This window comes from Littorina saxatilis, linkage group LG16 (assembly GCF_037325665.1).
Source record: "Littorina saxatilis isolate snail1 linkage group LG16, US_GU_Lsax_2.0, whole genome shotgun sequence".
NCBI lineage: Eukaryota > Metazoa > Mollusca > Gastropoda > Littorinimorpha > Littorinidae > Littorina > Littorina saxatilis.
This window is the reverse complement of record NC_090260.1, coordinates 16,463,602-16,486,501: the sequence shown is the minus strand read 5'-3', so window position 1 is coordinate 16,486,501 and position 22,900 is coordinate 16,463,602. Positions and strand designations below refer to the sequence as shown.

Sequence of the window (22,900 nt, the reverse complement as noted above, 5' to 3'; positions counted from 1 at the left end):
GATTTCCCCTTTCGATGTCGGAAGGGTGTTTGTGAGACGAGCTCCGTCTTCTTCTGCTATTTTCTGCCAATTGGAGGCTTCTGCGACCCTGTGAGTTGTCCGAGAGCTTTGTCTCTAACCATTGTTTATTGATAGCTGAAAAACATTATGCAAAGATGTACTAAAGTCTGCTAGATAGCTAATTTTCTGTCGAACCTTTGATCTTTTCTTATTGCAAGGCGTGAACACTACCATAGGTGGATTCAGCCCTGCACGTGAACTCAGTGACAATCCGTGTGTAAACAGCGTCCTATCTGTGTCATAGTCAAACCAAAGGCGGTCAAGCGACGTGACTCGCCGGAGGGTACACACACACGTGTGACGACATATCTGTTTACGTCGAGGTACACAAACACAAACGCGATCGTCAGGCATGGTAGAACCAGTCTTCATTCTGAGGCGCGACCTGCCTCCGGATCTTGATACACAATTCGAAACTTTGGAAATATGCTTGGCAGCCGAGAGAGCAAGCGGGTCAGAGACTATCACCGGGGCGCAACAGATCCGTGGTTTATGGCGGATTTACCCCAAAACACGAGGCGCTCGCACAGCCTTACTTCTTAACAGCATCTCTTTGCGTGGGATTACCGTCACTACCTATGACAAGAACCCCTTCATTCTACATGGGTCGAACGGCCAGGACAGCCCTGCTACCAAGGTTTGGGTGTCAGACATACCGATCTCGGTAGCGAATGCTGACATAGAATCGGCGCTTGTCAGAGTTGGATCTACCCTTCGCTCCAACACCATCATGGAGAAAACACGAGACAGAGACGGGAAGCTCACCCGGTTCATCACTGGGAGACGCTTCCTCTTCATCAGCGTGCCATCCACTCCGCTGGAAAAGTCGCTGAAGGTGGGGGGCTTCACTGCCAAGATTTATCACAGGGAACAACCCAAGGTCGACCCGAGTACGCTGACGTGTCGCCGATGCCTGAGACCCGGCCACCGTGCTTTCGAGTGCACCAGTGACGTCACCTGCTCAGCATGCCGCGTCAGTGGCCACAAGAGGGGAGACCCTGCCTGCCAGGCCGTCGCCATGGAGTCAGTATGGGACCGTCCTACCGGACTAGGAGCGGTCGACCACCCTCCCCCCCACGCTCAACTGGCTGACAACGACCACGATGACGACAACGATGACGACAACGACGAGCGTGGCAGCGACGCCGAAAGCGAGAAGTTCGAGGACTCTGTCCCCATCCTCCCTCCCCCCATCGCTTCCTCGACTCCAGCCCTTCTCCATTCGACACCCCTTCCCGCAGCTTCTTCGAACGCCAAAAAGAACGGTAAAGGTAAAGGCAACAAAGACAAAGACAGACAAGCGAGAGACAAGCAAACCACTATTGACTTTCAACCGAGACAGCGATCGGCCACTCCCAAGCGGTCACGTGAGGGCGGGGATTCCCCGCAGTCCAGTGACACAGCTGGAAAGCAGGGCAGGTATGACAACAAATAATCGCACATACCCCACGTGCCACACGGATAACGACCCCGTTATTGCCCACGGACTTTCCTTATGGCCGCGTCCTCATTGAACGTTTTCTCTCTAAATGTTAGAGGGATCAGATCAAAGATGAAAAGAAAATCGGTGTTTACTTTTCTTAAACAAAAGAAATACGATGTAATATGTTTACAGGAGACTTACATAACGGGAAGTGTGTCGGACGAGTGGATGAAAGAATGGAAGAATGGTTTCGTGTTCCATGAAGGGACATCGCACAGCGCCGGTCAAATGATTTTGTTTGGAAAGAATGTTAGTGAAGATGTCTCTGTATTGTTCTCGTCAAAGAGAATCTTAGCGACATGTATTAGAATAAAAAATAAATCAGTTGCAATTGTAAATGTGTATGCACCTAACGAAACAAAAGAAAAAGTTAAATTTTTGGATGAGTTGACGGAAAAAATTAAAAGTTTTGAATGCGATGAGATCATAGTATGTGGTGATTTTAACTGCGTGTTGAATAATGAAATGGATGTTATAGCTGGCGAGAATCATTCTGGGGATAACGTTGCCAAATTTAATGATGTGGTTAACACATGTGATTTGTATGATGTCTGGAGGTTTTTCAACCCGGATACAAAGGAATTTACCTGGTCAAGAAAGACTCCGTTTATTGCCAGACGACTTGATTACATTTTGGTTAGCTCCGGTATTTTTGATTTGAACTTTGATTGTGGCATTGTCAGTGTTCCTTTTTCAGACCATAGAGGGTGCCTGGTTCGATTGAAAGTAAGTGAGATTGTACGAGGCAAAGGTTATTGGAAGTTTAATAATTTGATGTTGGAAGATATTGATTATGTTAATGAAATGAATATTTTTATTGAAGGATTTTGTAGCGAAGAATTGGATTGTCAACTGGATTGGGAAATGTTAAAAGTTAAAATTAGAGAGTTTACCATTAATTATAGCAAAAATAAACAGTGTCAAATGAGAAATGAAGTTGCAGATTTGTGTAATAAACTGAATGATTTAGACGTTTACTTGAGTAAGAATCCTAACTGTAATGATACCCAAGCAAAGCGTGAACACGTGAAAATGCAACTCGAGTTAATGGAAATAAAAAGGGCACGAGCCGCTCAGGTTAGAGCTCGCGCTAAATGGGTCGAGGAAGGGGAGAAAAACACAAAATATTTCTTGAGTCTGGAAAAAGCACGTGCAAATGCAAAGGTTATGGATCGCGTGAAAGATGATGAAGGGCGAGTGTGTACAGATCAAAAACAAATACACAGTGTGCAAAAAAAGTATTTTATGAATTTGTATAGAAAGAAAATAGATATAGTAGATAATGTTGGTAATGTTGACGATTTTTTGCAAGGCTGCAGCGTTCCTTCTCTTTCCGACGAAGATAAGAACAGCTGCGAGGGCTCTCTAACTGCTAATGAACTGTTGCACGCACTAAAACAAATGAAAAATGGTTCTTCCCCAGGTTCTGATGGCATTACAATTGAATTTATTAAAGTATTTTGGTCTCGAGTGAGTATATTTATATCACGTTCTTTTTCAGCAGCATTTGATAATGGTAGTTTGTCTGCGTCTCAAAGAAATGCTGTCATTGTGTTAATTCATAAAGGTAAAAACCTTCCGAGAGATGAATTAAATAATTGGCGTCCAATTTCGCTAACAAACAGTGATTATAAATTACTGGCGAAGTGTCTGGCTTTACGCATGAACAAAGTTGTACATAATGTGATTAATCCTGATCAGGTTGGATATATTAAAGGGAGGCAAGTTTCATCTTTGTTAAGATTGATTGATGACGTCATAGATCAAATGAATGTGCAAGATAAACCAGGTCTTTTGGTCACCATCGACATGTTTCATGCATTTGATTGTATTTCAAAAGACTTTATGATAAATGTTTTTAAAAAATTTGGCTTTGGCCCGGAGTTTGTAACTTGGGTCGAAGTTTTGATGAAAGATGCCAAGAGTTGTGTTAATTATGCAGGCTGGTTGTCTGAGTATTTTCCAGTGGAGTCTGGAATCCGTCAGGGATGTCCATTCTCGCCTTTAGCCTTTGTTTTGGCAATTGAGTTAGTAGCCATTAAGATTAGGCAGAATAAGAATGTTAACGGTATTTCGAATTTGAATTGTTTAAATGATAGGTTTTGGGATGATATGTTAAAAATTGCTTTGTATGCTGACGATGTAACGTTATTTTTGAAAAGCGAAACGGATTTAAAACATGCCTTATTGATTTTTGATTCTTTTTACTACGTTTCCGGATTAAAGTTGAATCTGTCAAAATGTGAAGCCATGTGGCTAGGAAGTCAAAAACATTGTCAAGACACCTTTTATGATTTCAATTGGAAGAAAAAATTAAAGATTTTGGGAATTTATTTTTGTAATGACATATCAGCCTCTGACGTTGAGGAAAATTGGACAGAGCGAATTACGTCTGTTAAGCGCTTGATTGCGGCATGGGAGAAAAGAAATTTGAGTATCATGGGTAAAATTATTGTAATAAAAACGTTCTTGATCTCCCAATTTGTTTATTTTATGCAGGCATTTGTGATCCCTGATAAAGTATTAGCAGAAGTTAATAGACTGTTGTTTAGATTTTTGTGGAAAAAGAAAGAAAATAATAAAAAGGCATTTGAAAAGGTTAAAAGGATAATATTGTGTAGTGATGTCGAAAATGGTGGTTTAAATATGATTGATTTGAAACACATGCAGGCATCATTTTTATTACAATGGGCTGTCAGACTGACATCCCGCAAAGTCACGGATAAGTGGAAATGTGTTCCAAAGTCAGTGTTTTCAATGTACGGCTCAAATTGTGAATGTTTTTATTCAAATGTTAATTTTCGGAGACTAAAGGGGAGTGAACTTGTCAAATCCAAATTTTGGAAAATTGTTTTGAAAACCTGGCTTGATAACAACGTAGGCTTATGTATTGATAATAATTTATTTAATCCGCTTTTATGGAATAACCAATGTTTTGCTTATGCCGGAAATGTACTGTATTTTGAAGATTGGGCGAGAAAGGGTCTTAATAGCGTACATGATGTTTTATACAGAAACGAATTTGTCTCCTATCAGTTCATTTGTGATGTTTTAGGAAAATCCCCACGGAGAATTTTGGAATATAACATGGTTCGTGCTGTTGCTCTGAATGTAATGCACAAGACGATGCACGGAAAGAAAGAAATTGATTTGATGGATATCCCCTTATATCGTGGTAAGAAAGTACATAGCGCACAACAGTTTAGAAAAGAATTAGTAAGTATGAAAGTTGTTGAACCTTGTGCAATTGGCTTTTGGAGGAGGAAATTTAATTATGAAATTGATAAGAAAGATTGGCTGACTAGTTTTGAATCGGTTAAAGAAACAAGGTTGCGTGTATTACAATGGAAATTACTTCACAATATTTATCCCACAAACATTATGTTATGTAAAATGAAAGTTGTGGAGGACAATGTCTGTTCATATTGTAGCAATAGCGTTGATTATATAGAACACTTTTTTCTCTTTTGCCCAGTGGTGATTGAGTTTTGGAAACAGATAGAATTTTATATTTGGGTACATATGGATAAACAAATAGAGTTAACAGTGCACGAAATTATGTTTGGTGTTAAAAATCGAAAAATGCAAGCAACCCTGTTGAAAGAATTGAACCGTATAATTTTGGTTGCTAAAATGTGCATAAGTATTTATAAAAAAACAAAGGCTTCAATTCCTCTCTTTGTTTTATTCGAAAAGCAATTGCAGATCAGAAATGTAAAATTATGACTTTTATTCCTCTTTTTTATTTCTTTTATTTTTCTATTCTTATTTCTTTTATTTTTTTCTCCTTCTCTTCTCATTTCTAGATACGGACCCAAAGTTACACCAAGATGTATATAGTGGATGTCATACTGTGTTTTTTGTGTGTGTATAATTATAATGATATGCATTTTAAATACATATTTCAACGGAAAAAAAAGAAAAAAAGCTATGGTCTAAGCAAATAGTAACACAATCTTGGGGCAACCAAGGAAAATTGTCTAAGGGTACAAGTAAGAAAAAAGTTTTTCATTAATTTTGATACTATATACTTTTTGAGTGGTAAATGTTGAAGGATGAAAGAAAATATATTGTGAGTGGACGGATGCATGTTATTCATTAAAAGCCCCACAATGATGTGCTTGGCAAAAAAAAAGAAAAAAAAAAAAAAAAAAAAAAAAAAAAAAAATCAAGCATCACACTGTGTCTTTGTGCACAGTATGTTAACATGTTATTAAGCATCACACTGTGTCTTTGTGCACAGTATGTTGTCATGTTATCAAGTATCACACTGTGTCTTTGTGCACAGTAGTGTTGGCATGCTATCAAGCATCACACTGTGTTTGTGTGCACAGTATGTTGGCATGTTATCAAGCATCACACTGTGTGTTTGTGCACAGTATGTTGGCATGTTATCAAGCATCACACTGTGTCTGTGTGCACAGTATGTTGGCATGTTATCAAGCATCACACTGTGTCTGTGTGCACAGTATGTTGGCATGTTATCAAGCATCACACTGTGTGTTTGTGCACAGTATGTTGGCATGTTATCAAGCATCACACTGTGTTTTTGTGCACAGTATGTTGGCATGTTATCAAGCATCACACTGTGTTTGTGTGCACAGTATGTTGGCATGTTATCAAGCATCACACTGTGTGTTTGTGTGCACAGTATGTTAACATGTTATCAAGCATCACACTGTGTCTGTGTGCACAGTATGTTGGCATGTTATCAAGCATCACACTGTGTGTTTGTGCACAGTATGTTGGCATGTTATCAAGCATCACACTGTGTGTGGAAGTATGGAGAGCTAAACCACAGCTTTACATTCCCACCGTGTATACCTCCTTCAAAGAGACATCTCAGACGACAGAGTCATGTGTTCATACAGTTTGTGTTCGTAAACTTGCAATATTATTAGCTATACCTATAGTTCATGAGACACAGACTTAAAGTGACACTATTGATTCACCTGTTTGGAGGAGTTCCTGGCAACTTGACTGATCTGACCGTTCTTGGGAATTCACTGTACCTTAACCTAGAGCCACACGGCACGATTTGCTCACACACGCACCACATGTGTGGTAATCAATGAAATGAAGGGAGTGAAGGCGCTAGAGGGCGCTGCGTCTCTCGGGTGTTAACAACAAAACGTAGTCTAGAAAGCGCCGTCTGGCGTCAAGACGACAAACGCCCTCTATGACACGACCACCTAGTAACGAACATGACGTACACAACCAAGAGAAGTAACTCAGTGGAACGAACATGACGTACACAAACAAGAGAAGTAACTCAGTGGAACGAACATGACGTACACAAACAAGGGAAGTAACTCAGTGGAACGAACATGACGTACACAAACAAGAGAAGTAACTCAGTGGAACGAACATGACGTACACAAACAAGGGAAGTAACTCAGCGGAACGAACCAAGAGTGCTCTTTATGGGCCTAGTCCACGGCATGGTATTCAGCTTTCAACACAATTAGTTTTGCAAACTGAAGGCGCGGTAGCATTATTTGTAACGCAGAATCGTATGGTACAACTTTGGAAGCAATCCGAGTCCTTTTTTGCTTAGATAATATATTGTATCTTGTTAAGGTCACACGTAGAGCATTAAATGGACTGCGGAGAAATGCGAACCGTGTCCTGCTACAGTCAGTGGAACGCACTGGGTACTATTTCACAGTGAAATGAACCGTCGTAACGTTCAACACCAACATTTGAAGGCAGATAGCGTAACTGTGTTTTGTAATCAATAGTATATCTGTATTCGCTTTAAAAAAAAAAGGTATTCCTTATTGAATCACATACCAGCGAGTCTGCCTGTTTGGGGTTAATGTCCTTGATATACAAGTCTAAACTATGTTCTCGCCTGCATGCAATTAAGCAAAAGTTGTGCGTATTTGTATTTTTCACAAAAAGGGGACATTTGCCACAGACAGAGACACCCGAAATGAGATCTGTGTCAGATATCAAATTTTGCTCACAAAAATTTAATGCAAAATACAATATAATTATGTTCGATCCAGTTTAGCTAGAATTCCTGTTTATGTTACAGTTCAACTGACACAAACCTAAACTCCTGTAGTCTAGGACAGCAACCTAAACTCTTGTAGTCTAGGACAGCAACCTGAACTCCTGTAGTCTAGGACAGCAACCTGAACTCTTGTAGTCTAGGACAGCAACCTAAACTCTTGTAGTCTAGGACAGCAACCTGAACTCCTGTAGTCTAGGACAGCAACCTGAACTCTTGTAGTCTAGGACAGCAACCTGAACTCTTGTAGTCTAGGACAGCAACCTGAACTCTTGTAGTCTAGGACAGCAACCTGAACTCCTGTAGTCTAGGACAGCAACCTGAACTCTTGTAGTCTAGGACAGCAACCTGAACTCCTGTAGTGTAGGACAGCAACCTGAACTCTTGTAGTCTAGGACAGCAACCTGAACTCTTGTAGTCTAGGACTGCAACCTGAACTCTTGTAGTCTAGGACAGCAACCTGAACTCCTGTAGTCGAGGACAGCAACCTGAACTCTTGTAGTCTAGGACAGCAACCTGAACTCTTGTAGTCCAGGACAGCAACCTGAACTCCTGTAGTCTAGGACAGCAACCTGAACTCCTGTAGTCTAGGACAGCAACCTGAACTCTTGTAGTCTAGGACAGCAACCTGAAGTTTTGTAGTCTAGGACATCAACCTGAACTCCTGTGGTCGAGGACAGCAACCTGAACTCTTGTAGTCTAGGACAGCAACCTGAACTCTTGTAGTCTAGGACAGCAACCTGAAGTCTTGTAGTCTAGGACAGCAACCTGAACTCCTGTAGTCTAGGACAGCAACTTGAACTCCTGTAGTCTAGGACAGCAACCTAAACTCTTGTAGTCTAGGACAGCAACCTAAACTCCTGTAGTCTAGGACAGCAACCTAAACTCTTGTAGTCTAGGACAGCAACCTGAACTCCTGTAGTCTAGGACAGCAACCTGAACTCTTGTAGTCTAGGACAGCAACCTAAATATGAATCCAAAAACAGATAAACTGCCAACGTTCCAAAATCCAGAATCAGAAAGCAAGAATGCTAGGTAATTGGAACGTTTATTATTGACAAAACAAAACGCTTCAATAAGGCTGGGGGGGGGGGGGGGGGGGTGTCAATCCACGATGGCGACCGACAAGTTTCAAATAAAAGCATATCCATGTTATTGTCATCCAATCTGTCAACGGTGACTGTTGTGCTCATGACCACAGTGTGTGAAGCTTGCTTCCAACGTCCTTCCTGGTCACTTCACCCACACTGATCAATTCGCCGACCACCGACCTTGTTCGATGGAAGTTCCATGAACATCTCTGATGAACATCTCTGATGAACATCTCTGATGAACATCTCTGATGAACATCTCTGATGAACATCTCTGATGAACATCTCTGATGAACATCTCTGATGAACTATTCTGAAGCGTTTTGTTTTGTCGATAATAAACGTTCCAATTATCTACCATTCTTGTTTTTTGGGGCCTAAATATGAGTTACAACGGCCTCTGACGTCACATAGCTCAAGAAAAGTTCATGTCCCTTCAACTTGCCTGGCTGTTCAGGTCCGATTCACTGTTGTTACCGTTCTAAGTTTACATGGTGTTCTCCGTGTTTGAAACTAGAAGTTTACATGGTGTTCTCCATGTTTGAAACTAGAAGTTTACATGGTGTTCTCCATGTTTGAAACTAGAAGTTTACATGGTGTTCTCCGTGTCTGAAACTAGAAGTTTACATGGTGTTCTCCGTGTTTGAAACTAGAAGTTTACATGGTGTTCTCCATGTTTGAAACTAGAAGTTTACATGGTGTTCTCCGTGTTTGAAACTAGAAGTTTACATGGTGTTCTCCATGTTTGAAACTAGAAGTTTACATGGTGTTCTCCATGTTTGAAACTAGAAGTTTACATGGTGTTCTCCATGTTTGAAACTAGAAATTTACATGGTGTTCTCCATGTTTGAAACTAGAAGTTTACATGGTGTTCTCCATGTCTGAAACTAGAAGTTTACATGGTGTTCTCCATGTTTGAAACTAGAAGTTTACATGGTGTTCTCCATGTCTGAAACTAGAAGTTTACATGGTGTTCTCCCCGTTTGAAACTAGAAGTTTACATGGTGTTCTCCATGTTTGAAACTAGAAGTTTACATGGTGTTCTCCATGTTTGAAACTAGAAGTTTACATGGTGTTCTCCATGTTTAAAACTAGAAGTTGACATGGTGTTCTCCATGTTTGAAACTAGAAGAGTACATGGTGTTCTCCATGTTTGAAACTAGAAGTTTACATGGTGTTTTCCATGTTTGAAACTAGAAGTTTACATGGTGTTCTCCATGTCTGAAACTAGAAGTTTACATGGTGTTCTCCATGTCTGAAACTAGAAGTTTACATGGTGTTCTCCATGTCTGAAACTAGAAGTTTACATGGTGTTCTCCCCGTTTGAAACTAGAAGTTTACATGGTGTTCTCCATGTTTGAAACTAGAAGTGTACATGGTGTTCTCCATGTTTGAAACTAGAAGTTTACATGGTGTTCTCCATGTTTGAAACTAGAAGTTTACATGGTGTTCTCCATGTTTGAAACTAGAAGTTTACATGGTGTTCTCCATGTTTGTAACTAGAAGTTTACATAGTACGTGTTCTCCATGTTTGAAACTAGAAGTTTACATGGTGTTCTCCATGTTTGAAACTAGAAGTTTACATGGTGTTCTCCATGTTTGAAACTAGAAGTTTACATGGTGTTCTCCATGTTTGAAACTAGAAGTTTACATGGTGTTCTCCATGTTTGAAACTAGAAGTTTACATGGCGTTCTCCGTGTTTGAAACTAGAAGTTTACATGGTGTTCTCCATGTTTGAAACTAGAAGTTTACATGGTGTTCTCCATGTTTGAAACTAGAAATTTACATGGTGTTCTCCATGTCTGAAACTAGAAGTTTACATGGCGTTCTCCATGTTTGAAACTAGAAGTTTACATGGTGTTCTCCATGTTTGAAACTAGAAGTTTACATGGTGTTCTCCATGTTTAAAACTAGAAGTTGACATGGTGTTCTCCATGTTTGAAACTAGAAGAGTACATGGTGTTCTCCGTGTCTGAAACTAGAAGTTTACATGGTGTTCTCCATGTTTGAAACTAGAAGTTTACATGGTGTTCTCCATGTTTGAAACTAGAAGTTTACATGGTGTTCTCCATGTTTGAAACTAGAAGTTTACATGGTGTTCTCCATGTTTGAAACTAGAAGTTTACATGGTGTTCTCCATGTTTGTAACTACAAGTTTACATAGTACGTGTTCTCCATGTTTGAAACTAGAAGTTTACATGGTGTTCTCCATGTTTGAAACTAGAAGTTTACATGGTGTTCTCCATGTTTGAAACTAGAAGTTTACATGGTGTTCTCCGTGTTTGAAACTCTGATTTCAAAAACATATAAATATGTTATATTCGGATTAAAAACAAGCTCTTAAATTTAAAAATATAAAAATTATGATTGAATTTGTTTTTCCGAGATCGATTTAAAAACAATTTCATCTTATTTCTTGTCGGTTCCTGATTCCAAAAACATAAAGATATGATATATTTGGATTAAAAACACGCTCAGAAGTTAAAACGAAGAGAGGTACAGAAAAGCGTGCTATGCAGCACAGCGCGACCATTACCGCACTATTCTGGCTTGTCGATTTAACTGCCTTTGCCACGAGCGGTGGACTGACGAAACTACGAGTAGGCGGTCTTGGTGAAAAAATGCAGAGCGTTCAGTTTCATTCTGTGAATTCCACAGCTTGACTAAATGTAGTAATTTCGCCTTACGCGACTTGTTAGTGCATAACCTTGCCGAGCAGAGCTCCTTTTGTAACGCTTTTTACCTCCTTCGCGCGTGAAATTGACATTGGTGCTTGCACGAGACGTATGCAGTATGAAACCCGTTACGTCACTCAGGTACGCAATAGCGGACGATTACAGTTGGGTTATATCATTTGTCGCAATATTTTGTTTTGCGAAAGTCACTATTCACAATAGTTTTTGTGTCATCATGATCCCCATCTTAAAAAAAGGGAAGGATCCAAAGAAGGCCACCAGCTATCGCCCAATCAGCCTCACCAGCTGTGTTGTGAAGACCCTGGAGAGAATTGTGAACGAGCGCCTCAGGTGGTACCTGGAATCTAGGAACCTTCTCGCCACTGAACAAGCTGGATTCCGACAGTTCCGCAGCACTGAAGATCAGGTCACTTACCTGGCGCAAGAAGTTGAAGATGCCTTTCAGGAACAGAAGCTGGTCTTCGTCACCTGGATAGATCTTCAGAAGGCCTTTGACAAGGTCTGGAAAGATGGACTCCTTGTAAAACTGCTGAGGAAAGGCGTGTCCAGCAACATGTACCAGTGGATTCGCTCTTACCTCTATAACCGCAGGGCAAGAGTTAACGTCGACCAGACCAAAAGCAAGAAGTTCCTCCTTCGTCATGGCGTCCCTCAGGGCGGAGTCCTCTCCCCCACACTCTTCCTTCTCTTCATCGACGATCTGGTGTCTGAGATGCCCAAGGGGATCAAAGCTGCTCTCTACGCAGACGACCTTGTGATCTGGTGCAAGGAGGAGCACGCAAGTACTGCCACCTACAGAATGCAGCAAGCGGCAGATAGGCTGAACGCATGGGCAGAAGATTGGTGCGTCTCCATCAACAAGGAGAAATCCTCCACCACCCTATTCACACTGTCGCCAAAGCAGAAAGCCGGAACCATTAGGCTTGGTGGAACTCCTCTGAGAGAGGATGAAGAAGCAACGTACCTTGGTGTCACCTTTGATAGACGGCAGACCTGGAAACCACACATTGCACAGGCAGAGACGAAGGCCCGGCGCAAGCTAGCCATACTCAGGAAGCTGGCAGGTACCACCTGGGGAGCGAACGAGAAGATACTGAAGACAGTATACCAGGGAACAATCAGACCCCACCTCGAGTACGGCTCCACAGCGTGGTCAACCTCAGCCAAGACAAACCTGCAGACCCTTGACCGTGTGCAAAACCAGGCCCTCCGACTCATCACCGGTGCAATGAAATCCACGCCCATCAAGGAAATGGAGAAGCTTACCACCATCCAACCCCTCTGTCAGAGAAGAGAAGCCAAGACTATGGTACAGGCCGAGAAGCTCAAGTGCCTACCCGACCACCCCATGAAGCACAGACTGAGCAACCTCACCAAGAACCGGCTTAAACGGAGCAGTTTTGTACACGAGAGCAAGAGACTTTCTCGACAGTACAGGGAAGTCCTTCCACAGAACACTCTACCTCTGACTCAAGAAGAAGAGGAAACCCCCAAGGCAACAGAAAAACCAGGCATCCAGATCTGCACCAGTGTTCCACATGTTACCTCAGGAGAAGATCAGAATGACACAGCTCGACAGGCACTCACCTTAGCCCTGATCGACGAACAGTACCCAAAAGAGGCGTGGATCCATGTATACACCGATGGATCAGCAACTAACGCCGTGCTCAATGGAGGTGCAGGCATTCTCATCCAGTTCCCTGGGGGACATACAGCTACATCCAGCGTTGCCACTGGCAAACACTGCACAAACTATAAAGCAGAAGCAGAAGCTCTCATGCAGGCCGCCTCCTTCGTTCAGGACTCCGCAGACCCTTGCTACCAAGTTGTCTTCCTCTCGGACGCCCTTTCAGTCCTTCAGGCCCTAGAGAACGACAAACTCCCACAGCTGGCCAAAGCATTACAGATGGTCAGACAAACCAGAAGAGTTGTCCTCCAGTGGATACCAGCACACTGTGGGATACCAGGAAATGAAAGGGCAGATGAGCTGGCAAAAGAAGGAGCCGTGGAAGACCAACCTGAAAACAGTGTCAGCTTTAGTGAGCAGAAGACAATCATCAAGGCATTGATGAGGCCAAGGACAAACAGAGATGACTACCACACCATGTCCAGAGAGCAGCAAGTCAACCTCATCAGGCTGCGTACTGGCCACAACAGGCTCAATGCTCACATGAACCGAAAGTTCAAGCTGGCGCCATCACCAACCTGTGCCTGCGGTCAAGAGGACCAAACAGCGGAACACATCTTACAGCGATGTCCCTTACTAGATGAGGAACGAAAAGAAGTGTGGCCGTCACCAACTCCCTTGCAGACCAAACTATACGGCAGTCGACAGGAGTTGGAGAAAACGACAACATTTATCACCAGTGCTGGACTGATTGTGTAACCTCTGCGAACGCCAAGAAGAAGAAGAAGAAGACAATAGTTATTGAGTTATTAATTATCGTTCATGTAATTCATCGCAGGTGTATTCTCATTGGGGTGAAACGAAAGGGATTTATAAGTATAGTACCGGCCCCTTTAAGATAAATAATTGCACAAACTGTTTCTTAATGGACGATACTGGCAGACATCGTCACTCATTACAACGTGGTGTTGATGTTTCAGGTGAGAGAGACAGCACAATGGGAAACTGGCTACAGCGTATCTTGCCCATTGTATGGACACCGTGTCAGGTAAGCGCCCGTCGTCGTCTTGTGTTGTCTATGGTGCTGTCCAATGTTTTGTTTTTGTCAATCGTGATGTATTTTGCATTGCGAACTGGTGTGCATCGCATTGTATTCGTATTATCCATATTATTGTATTTTCCTGTTTTTGTATTATCCATAGCTAGCATTGTGTTATCCATATCATTTTTTGTCCATAGCATTGTATTTTCCATAGCATTGTGTTGTCATTGGTTATTGTGGTGATTCCGCATGTGCGACATTTCCTAGCCTAACAGATGCAAACACGTGAACATCAAACAGTACGTACACAAGCTGTCGTGACTGGGATACTGCATACGAGGGGCACTCATTATGTTTTGCAACCTAGGTTTTCTACAACACATACAGCCAATCTGTCTACTCCAGATTTTGAAAGAATCCCTCCTCAGCTTGTACACATTGTACCATCCTCCTAAACCAGTTGTCCATGACACCCCGTCACGTTGACTTGGGTATGTCAAAATTAACGCCCTCGGGAATGCTCGGGCATCTTGGGTGTTCTGAAAGTGCTTTCCCTTCAACTGCCCCTTGACGGAAGGGAACAGAAACCAGTCATGGGGGTCTAGATCTAAGGCATGTGAATACGGTAGGTAGGTAACAAGCTGAACACCATTGGCGGCTAGAAAGTCAAGAGTTACAGCCAATGTGTGCGTGCTGGGTTGTTCGTGATGGAGCAGTAGACCACGCACAGCCAGTCGGGGACGTCGTGTGCAACATACCAGAAATAAATTAGGCAAGCAGTGGCTGACATACCAGTCAGCAGTTATCGGTTGTCTGTCCTCAAGGGATATGGTAGCAACGTGGCCAGATGTTGCAAAGAAATACACTATCATTTGTTAGGAAGCCCTTCTGCTTGTTTTGAATTGTACAGGTGGGTTCTCATCTAGGGAGACCCACACCGCCAACAGTTGCTTCATCTAGGGAGACCCACACCGCCAACTGTTGCTTCATCTAGGGAGACCCACACCGCCAACTGTTGCTTCATCTAGGGAGACCCACACCGCCAACTGTTGCTTCATCTAGGGAGACCCACACCGCCAACTGGTGCTTCATCTAGGGAGACCCACACCGCCAACTGTTGCTTCATCTAGGGAGACCCACACCGCCAACTGTTGCTTCATCTAGGGAGACCCACACCGCCAACTGTTGCTTCATCTAGGGAGACCCACACCGCCAACTGTTGCTTCATCTAGGGAGACCCACACCGCCAACAGTTGCTTCATCTAGGGAGACCCACACCGCCAACTGTTGCTTCATCTAGGGAGACCCACACCGCCAACTGGTGCTTCATCTTTGGGTGCTATAAGTTTTCCCATGTTTGGTATTCTGTTCCGATGTCCCAAACGCGAGGAAACCTTCTTCCGTCAAATGTTGATAGCATATGGGTGCACCAGTCAACCCTACCCCGCTATTGCTCTTCACTAAGGTTATGGGGCACCCCACGGTTACAACGTTTCCTTGGGCCACAGCAGCTGTGAAAACTACGAGTGAGACTTCACGATTAAATCTGCATTCTATCGTGTATTTCAGCGTATATCATTTTTGGGTCCATCTCAATCGGGGAATCTACCCTGGACACGTTTTCTGGGGTAACGATTGTTGCCATTCGACCACAACGGTCAACGTTTTCTAACGTCCATGCGCCAGTAATGAACTGTCTGAACCACCTGAACACAGTTGCTTTCGATGGAGATTGATTTCTAAAACAGTATTTTACATTTCAAAAGGACTCTTAAAAAGATTTTTCTCGGCAGTAGCCATAATGCATCATAGCTCGAAAATCTCAACGCGAAAAGTCAACACTGCTGTCAGGAGACCCATCACCCTTGTTGGACATTTCATAGCATTGAACGAAGACAGTTGCACGGAATCAAGTAATTTATGTTGACACAAGTCTTCCCAAAACTGGTCTTTGATGAAATGAAAAAAGCAAAGTAGTGACTTCATTAGTTTGCCCAGGCTGCAAACTATAATGATTCCCCCTCGTACACATGCAATACAATGGGAGCTTAAGCTTCATTGGTTTACATGTCACCGGCTGTTCAGTTTATTCTTTAGGTTTCAGTGTCATTATTTCATAATGTCTTACCGCTCATTGTAAAAAGGCTCCAGTGTATTACCGCAAATGGGCATTCGTTTCCTTCTGTCCCCTCTTTTAAGGTTTCTTGCACAGCAGAAACTACATGGTGTTTGGCATGTTATATTGTTTTGAAGACGTCTCTTCTCTCGTGGTCTGTGAAGTGTAGAAATGATGATGAGGCCTGTCAGTTTGCTGTCTGAGTGCTGTGAGCACTGTAGACATACTGCACGTACATTCTCACAACAACAGAGGACACTGAACAGTGTAGACATACATCACGTACATTCTCACGACAACAGGGGACACTGAACAGTGTAGACATACAGCACGTACATTCTCACGACAACAGGGGACACTGAACAGTGTAGACATACAGCACGTACATTCTCACGACAACAGGGGACACTGAACAGTGTAGACATACAGCACGTACATTCTCACGACAACAGGGGACACTGAACAGTGTAGACATACAGCACGTACATTCTCACGACAACAGGGGACACTGAACAGTGTAGACATACAGCACGTACATTCTCACGACAACAGGGGACACTGAACAGTGTAGACATACAGCACGTACATTCTCACGACAACAGGGGACACTGAACAGTGTAGACATACAACACGTACATTCTCACGACAACAGGGGACACTGAACAGTGTAGACATACATCACGTACATTCTCACGACAACAGGGGACACTGAACAGTGTAGACATACATCACGTACATTCTCACGACAACAGGGGACACTGAACAGTGTAGACATACAGCACGTACATTCTCACGACAACAGGGGACACTGAACAGTGTAGACATACATCACGTACATTCTCACGACAACAGGGGACACTGAACAGTGTAGACATACAGCACGTACATTCTCACGACAACAGAGGACACTGAACAGTGTAGACATACAGCACGTACATTCTCACGACAACAGAGGACACTGAACAGTGTAGACATACATCACGTACATTCTCACGACAACAGGGGACACTGAACAGTGTAGACATACAGCACGTACATTCTCACGACAACAGGGGACACTGAACAGTGTAGACATACATCACGTACATTCTCACGACAACAGGGGACACTGAACAGTTTAGACATACAGCACGTACATTCTCACAACAACAGGGGACACTGAACAGTGTAGACATACATCACGTACATTCTCACGACAACAGGGGACACTGAACAGTTTAGACATACAGCACGTACATTTCCAAGACAACAGGGGACACTGAACAGTTTAGACATACAGCACGTACATTTCCAAGACAACAGGGGACACTGAACAGTGTAGACATACATCACGTACATTCTCACGACAACAGGGGACACTGAACAGTGTAGACATACATCACGTACATTCTCACGAAACCAGGGGACACTGAACAGTGTAGACATACAGCACGTACATTCTCACGAATGCAGGGGACACTGAACAGTGTAGACATACATCACGTACATTCTCACGAATGCAGGGGACACTGAACAGTGTAGACATACAGCACGTACATTCTCACGAAACCAGGGGACACTGAACAGTGTAGACATACATCACGTACATTCTCACGAAACCAGGGGACACTGAACAGTGTAGACATACATCACGTACATTCTCACGACAACAGGGGACACTGAACAGTGTAGACATACATCACGTACATTCTCACGAAACCAGGCTACACTGAACAGTGTAGACATACATCACGTACATTCTCACGACAACAGGGGACACTCGCATTGTACGTTGCAGGCGTGCTGCCAGTGCAGCAGGGAATCACGGTGCATCAGGCAAGGGGGGTGTGACTGCCGTGCGAACTGTACCCGCTGTACCAACTGTGCTGCTCAGGGCTGTACGAATCGCGCCGTTGATTTGTTACGTCTTGGGTAGCCTAAAAACTCATTAAAATAAAAAAAAAATAACACTCACATACTTCAAATAATCTTTTGTCACTAATTCCTTTCTAAATTTACTTAGACACAACATTCCTGAGAATTCTAAAACACTGATTCCTGACTTCCTGACAATTAAAGGGAAAGTAATCCTGACATTCCATTTGTCAAGAACAAGCACAGTTCCTTCCCTTACACTAATAGACAAATCAGTAAGCCCCCCCAAAAGTACTTTGTAAAAATGGTAAAGAATGAATACGAATGAATACTTTCACAGGTTTACATGTTTCAAGGAGATTAACAAGATTTGACAAAAGAAGTGTAACAAGACATGCGGTATTTAGAACCGTCTACAATGTTATCGTGATTGCCACAGGTTGTAGGCACATTACAAAACAAACAATAACCAGCCAACCAACCCATCTCTGTCTGTCTATCTCTGTCTGTCTATCTCTGTCTGTCTATCTCTGTCTGTCTGTCTATCTCTGTCTGTCTATCTCTGTCTGTCTATCTCTGTCTGTCTATTTCTGTCTGTCTATCTCTGTCTGTCTATCTCTGTCTGTCTATCTCTGTCTGTCTATCTCTGTCTGTCTATCTTTGTCTGTCTTTGTCTGTCTATCTCTGTCTGTCTGTCTATCTCTGTCTCCCCCCCCCCCCCCCCCCCGTCCCCCTCAGCTCCTACGAGGCCGATCTAATCTGTCAATTTGTTTGGGGTCGTATTCATGCATTGTCCGTGTCAGTGTCGATCAATGCAAATAGACTGAACATTCCTCATTGATGACGATCGCAACAGCCAAGTTGATGGTTGAGTGTTTGGAACCCCGCCACCTGCTTGATAAAGAGAAGAGATGTTCCGATCCTCCGGGTCACTTTATTTGCATACCTGCTTGCCCCCCCCCCCCCCCCCACCTCCCCCCATTGTGTGGCACAAAACCATGTAAAAATGGTAAAGATCCTGAAATCCATGTCAGTGAATTATAGAAACATGAAAATACCAAGCATGCATCCCACGACATAGAGTAGAGTATAAGTATATGGCCGACGGAACATACGGCCAAGCACGTACATACAATCCTCTTCGTGCAAAACCATGAGTGTACGTGGGCGTTTTGGCCCACAAACGCACAGGAAAATAAAATAATGTTTGTACCATGTGAGGAAACACGTTCACATACTATTGCATGACAATAAGGTGAGTCACACTATCTAAAACAACGCTATGACAGAAGTGACGGTCATATCACGCACACAACTCATAATTATGAACAGCGCTATGACATAATTGACGGTCATATCATGCACACAACTCATAATTATGAACAGCGCTATGACAGAAGTGACGGTCATATCATGCACACAACTCATAATTATGAACAGCGCTATGACAGAAGTGACGGTCATATCATGCACACAACTCATAATTATGAACAGTGCTATGACAGAAATGACGGTCATATCACGCACACAACTCATAATTATGAACAGCGCTATGACAGAAGTGACGGTTATATTATGCACATCACACAGGGACCGGCTGTGGAATGTGCTCCGCCGTGCAGTACCTCTGGGTCACCGGGGAACCAGGCTGTCTCTCCTGCCCCGCCCTTGATGGCAAGATCACAGGAATCAGAGGACCAAGTGTTAAAGTTGTCAGACCATGAGGTAAATTCATCTCAGAAAAAAAAACCACACACCGAAACCTCATATTTTAAGACTTGAAGTTATGTTTAAACTGAATAAGGTGCATTATCATTAGTTTTACTCTTTTTGTGTTGTTGTTGTTGTTGTTGTTGTTGTTGTTGTTGTTGTTGTTGTTGTTGTTGTTGTTGTTGTTGTTGTTTTCCTTGTTTTTGTTTTTCATTTTGAATTTACACCATAGAACATTGTTTACCTGCTGTGTTCCAGGCAAATATTGTGTGAACCACCAACGAGACATAAGTCCCTATTTGGTGTCCGTATTTTCACCGTCTTCATAGTTGACGTAGGTTGTGAATGGTACTAGAAGTGAGCAGACAGTACATCATCATGTCTTTGATTCCAGAGAGAGTTTCTCAACGCCTGGTTCCCTCACCTTGAGAGCGAATCATACATAATCCCCCCGGCTCACATTGACACTGTGCAAGAGAGAATGGCATATATCGGAGAAGGTGAGCGAATCCAGGTACTGAAAACACAGCAACAAATAGACATAGATGAGAGTAGAGAGGTCAGGGACACTGTCCGCATAGACACAGTGCTGAAAAATGTCCACCACTGCATGAATCAGATAAAGAACAAAGCCGCAAGGGAAAAAGAAATTATGGTACTTCTGACCCAAGCTAAATTTGGTGTATATGGTGCCGATACCCAAAGCATCTATACTGGTGCAGCCGCCAGGAACACGAACAGCGTCAAAGCAGAGCCGTTGAACCTGGAGGAGGACTTTGTTGACCTGCTCGCCATACATCGCGAGCGTGGGATAATGATGGCGGCAATCATACCTCAGACAGAAGACGACCCCCTTGCAGTTCAAGAAGAACTAAAGAAGGCCGCTGCTTACCTGAAGCAAGCCAGAGATGTTGTGAGGCGCTCTGTTCTGGGTGACCTGGTAACACAGCCAGCCCTCCACCAGGCCATTGTACTGCCCGACACAACGAGACGCTGTCTGGAGGAGGTGCTGCTGAACATGAGCGATGTAAGTTAACTCTTGACCTACACTCGCTCACACACGCAAAAACAGACGAACGCAGGAGAGAAGTAGAGAGAGCGAGAGAGAGAGAGAGAGAGAGAGAGAGAGAGAGAGAGAGAGAGAGAGAGAGAGACAGAGAGAGACAGAGAGAGACAGAGAGAGAGAGAGAGAGAGAGAGAGAGACACAGAGAGAGAGAGAGAGAGAGAGACAGAGAAACAGAGAGACAGAGAGAGACAGAGAGAGAGAGAGACAGAGAGACAGAGAGAGAGAGATAGAGAGAGAGAGACAGAGAGAGAGAGAGAGAGAGATAGATAGAGAGAGCTTTGTTTACCAACGTAAAGTAAGGGCCAGTTCATAGCGCTAGGCTTTTTGTCCACACACTGTATGCAGTGTCCGTCCGTATGTCCGAACAAAAAACTTAACGTTAAGATTATCTCGGATGATTTTGAAGCTAGACCTTTAAACATTTGCAGACTTTTGGTATTTAATAATCTTCCGATTTGACCCCGATTTGATTGACCTTCGTCAAATGTTGGGGTCACAGCGGGGTCATGCTCATCAACTTTTTAAGTTTAGTTTCTTTCAGATATTTGGGTAACAAAGCCTCCATATTTCACACAATTGTAGGTGTTATTAATCAGCAGACATGACCAAAATGTAGCTTGTTTCGAAAATGTTCACAGTAATAGCATGGACATGTTTGCTGGACAAGATGATCACCACTGAACATATCTGGAATATTACAAGTCACACTTTTGATCAAGTTTTGTTCGATTATTCTGATGCCAACGTTCTCTTGAAAATTTAATTTATGAAGCTGAAATAGGAATTTTCAAATATTTTTTTTATTGGGGTTAAGTCTTAAAATGTGGGTTAACTTACAGAGGTTATGAACAAATAATCTTTAAAAATAAAAAAAGGGTCCTATTGGGGGAGGTCAGGCATAAAAGGGGGTGGTTGTATAAGAAGGGAGGGACTCCTGTGGGAGTGGTGGTGGCGGGAGTCTTTCATAGGGGAGGGAGGGGGATCCTAAAATGGGGGGGGGGGGGTGTTACATTGTTGTGGGACAAGACGAAGGCGAGTCGAATAAGCATTTGCTTTTTACTTCTTTACTGGAGCTCTAAGAACAATGACCTTGAATTAGAATAGTAGACATCATTTTTTTGTCGCGAAAACGACGTCACTTGTACTTTACGTAGCCTTATGCGCGTCACCACAAACGGGAAACTCTTTTCCGAAAGGATGGGTTGCTTTTGTCCAGAAAGTTGTCTTTTAGGCTGGTAAACACTAAAGCAGGAATGAAGAGATTTCCAACTCAGGTAGGCCAAATATTACACTGTGTTTGTGTGCATCGTGTATTAAACCATCCCTTGTGCCATTTCCCGCATTGTTTGCAGTCCGTGTGTGTTGATCTCAGTTACAGGAGTTGCAGGAAGGCCTCAGCGTCGAGCCAGGTCGGAATGTCAGCCAGATATGTCTTTGTGAGGACGATATGGCTGACCAGACAAGGCTCGACGCGTGGTGGAGGGCAAGCTTGGAACGGAATGAGGGCGGGGACCCTGCCATGGATGCAGCTACCTACACACAGTTGGTTGCCAGGTACTGTTGCATAGCTATATATATAATCATATCGGTGAAGCGCACGCACGCACGTTTGTTATTACTTAACCTAACGTAATCTTTCTTTCTTTTTCTCTCTCTCTCTCTCTCTCTCTCTCTCTCTCTCTCTCTCTCTCTCTCTCTCTCTCTCTCTCTCTCTCTCTCTCTCTCTCTCTCTCTCTCTCTCTCTCTCTCTCTCTCTCAACGCCGACTAGTGGTTTATCCAAGCGAAGCGAGCGAAGCAAGCGAAGCTAGGTTGGTCCCACACTAGAGTTGATTTCAACCAAATGATGTGTGTGTGTGTGTGTGTGTGTGTGTGTGTGTGTGTGTGTGTTAGAACCCCTAAAACTTTCACAGTTTTGACTCGACTACAACAAAAATTGGCACAGGCAATGTTATTGATCCCAGGAAGGTTTTAAGACATAAATCGTTTTGATCCGACATCGACAACGGCAGTTACAAGCGCTTCCAATTTCTAAGTCATAACAAAGAAGGAGGTCAAACCCAGGTCAAGAAGACAATCAAAACTCATGACGTCAAACTCATGACATCATTCTCTTCAACACAAGGAGCTGAATTCAAA

General features: G+C 43.1%; 2 protein-coding genes across 6 annotated transcripts in view; one reads left to right on the top strand and one right to left on the bottom strand.

The window, feature by feature from the left end:
* The window catches only part of LOC138950503 (uncharacterized), a 291,738-nt gene that overhangs the window by 90,151 nt on the left and 178,687 nt on the right, over positions 1–22,900 (bottom strand). The window lies entirely within an intron of this gene.
* LOC138950506 (uncharacterized) overlaps positions 19,530–22,900 on the top strand; it is a 241,243-nt gene continuing 237,872 nt past the window's right edge. For 2 of the 3 annotated variants that reach the window (XR_011450693.1, XM_070322233.1), the window contains exons 1-3: positions 19,530–19,711; positions 20,091–20,723; positions 22,136–22,317. Coding sequence is in view for 2 of the 3 variants with exons in the window: in XM_070322233.1 (XP_070178334.1) it covers positions 19,562–19,711; positions 20,091–20,723; positions 22,136–22,317 (965 nt within the window). In the remaining variant the exon portion in view is untranslated. The remainder of the gene's footprint in view (positions 19,712–20,090; positions 20,724–22,135; positions 22,318–22,900) is intronic. The other variant, XM_070322234.1, reaches the window with a different exon arrangement.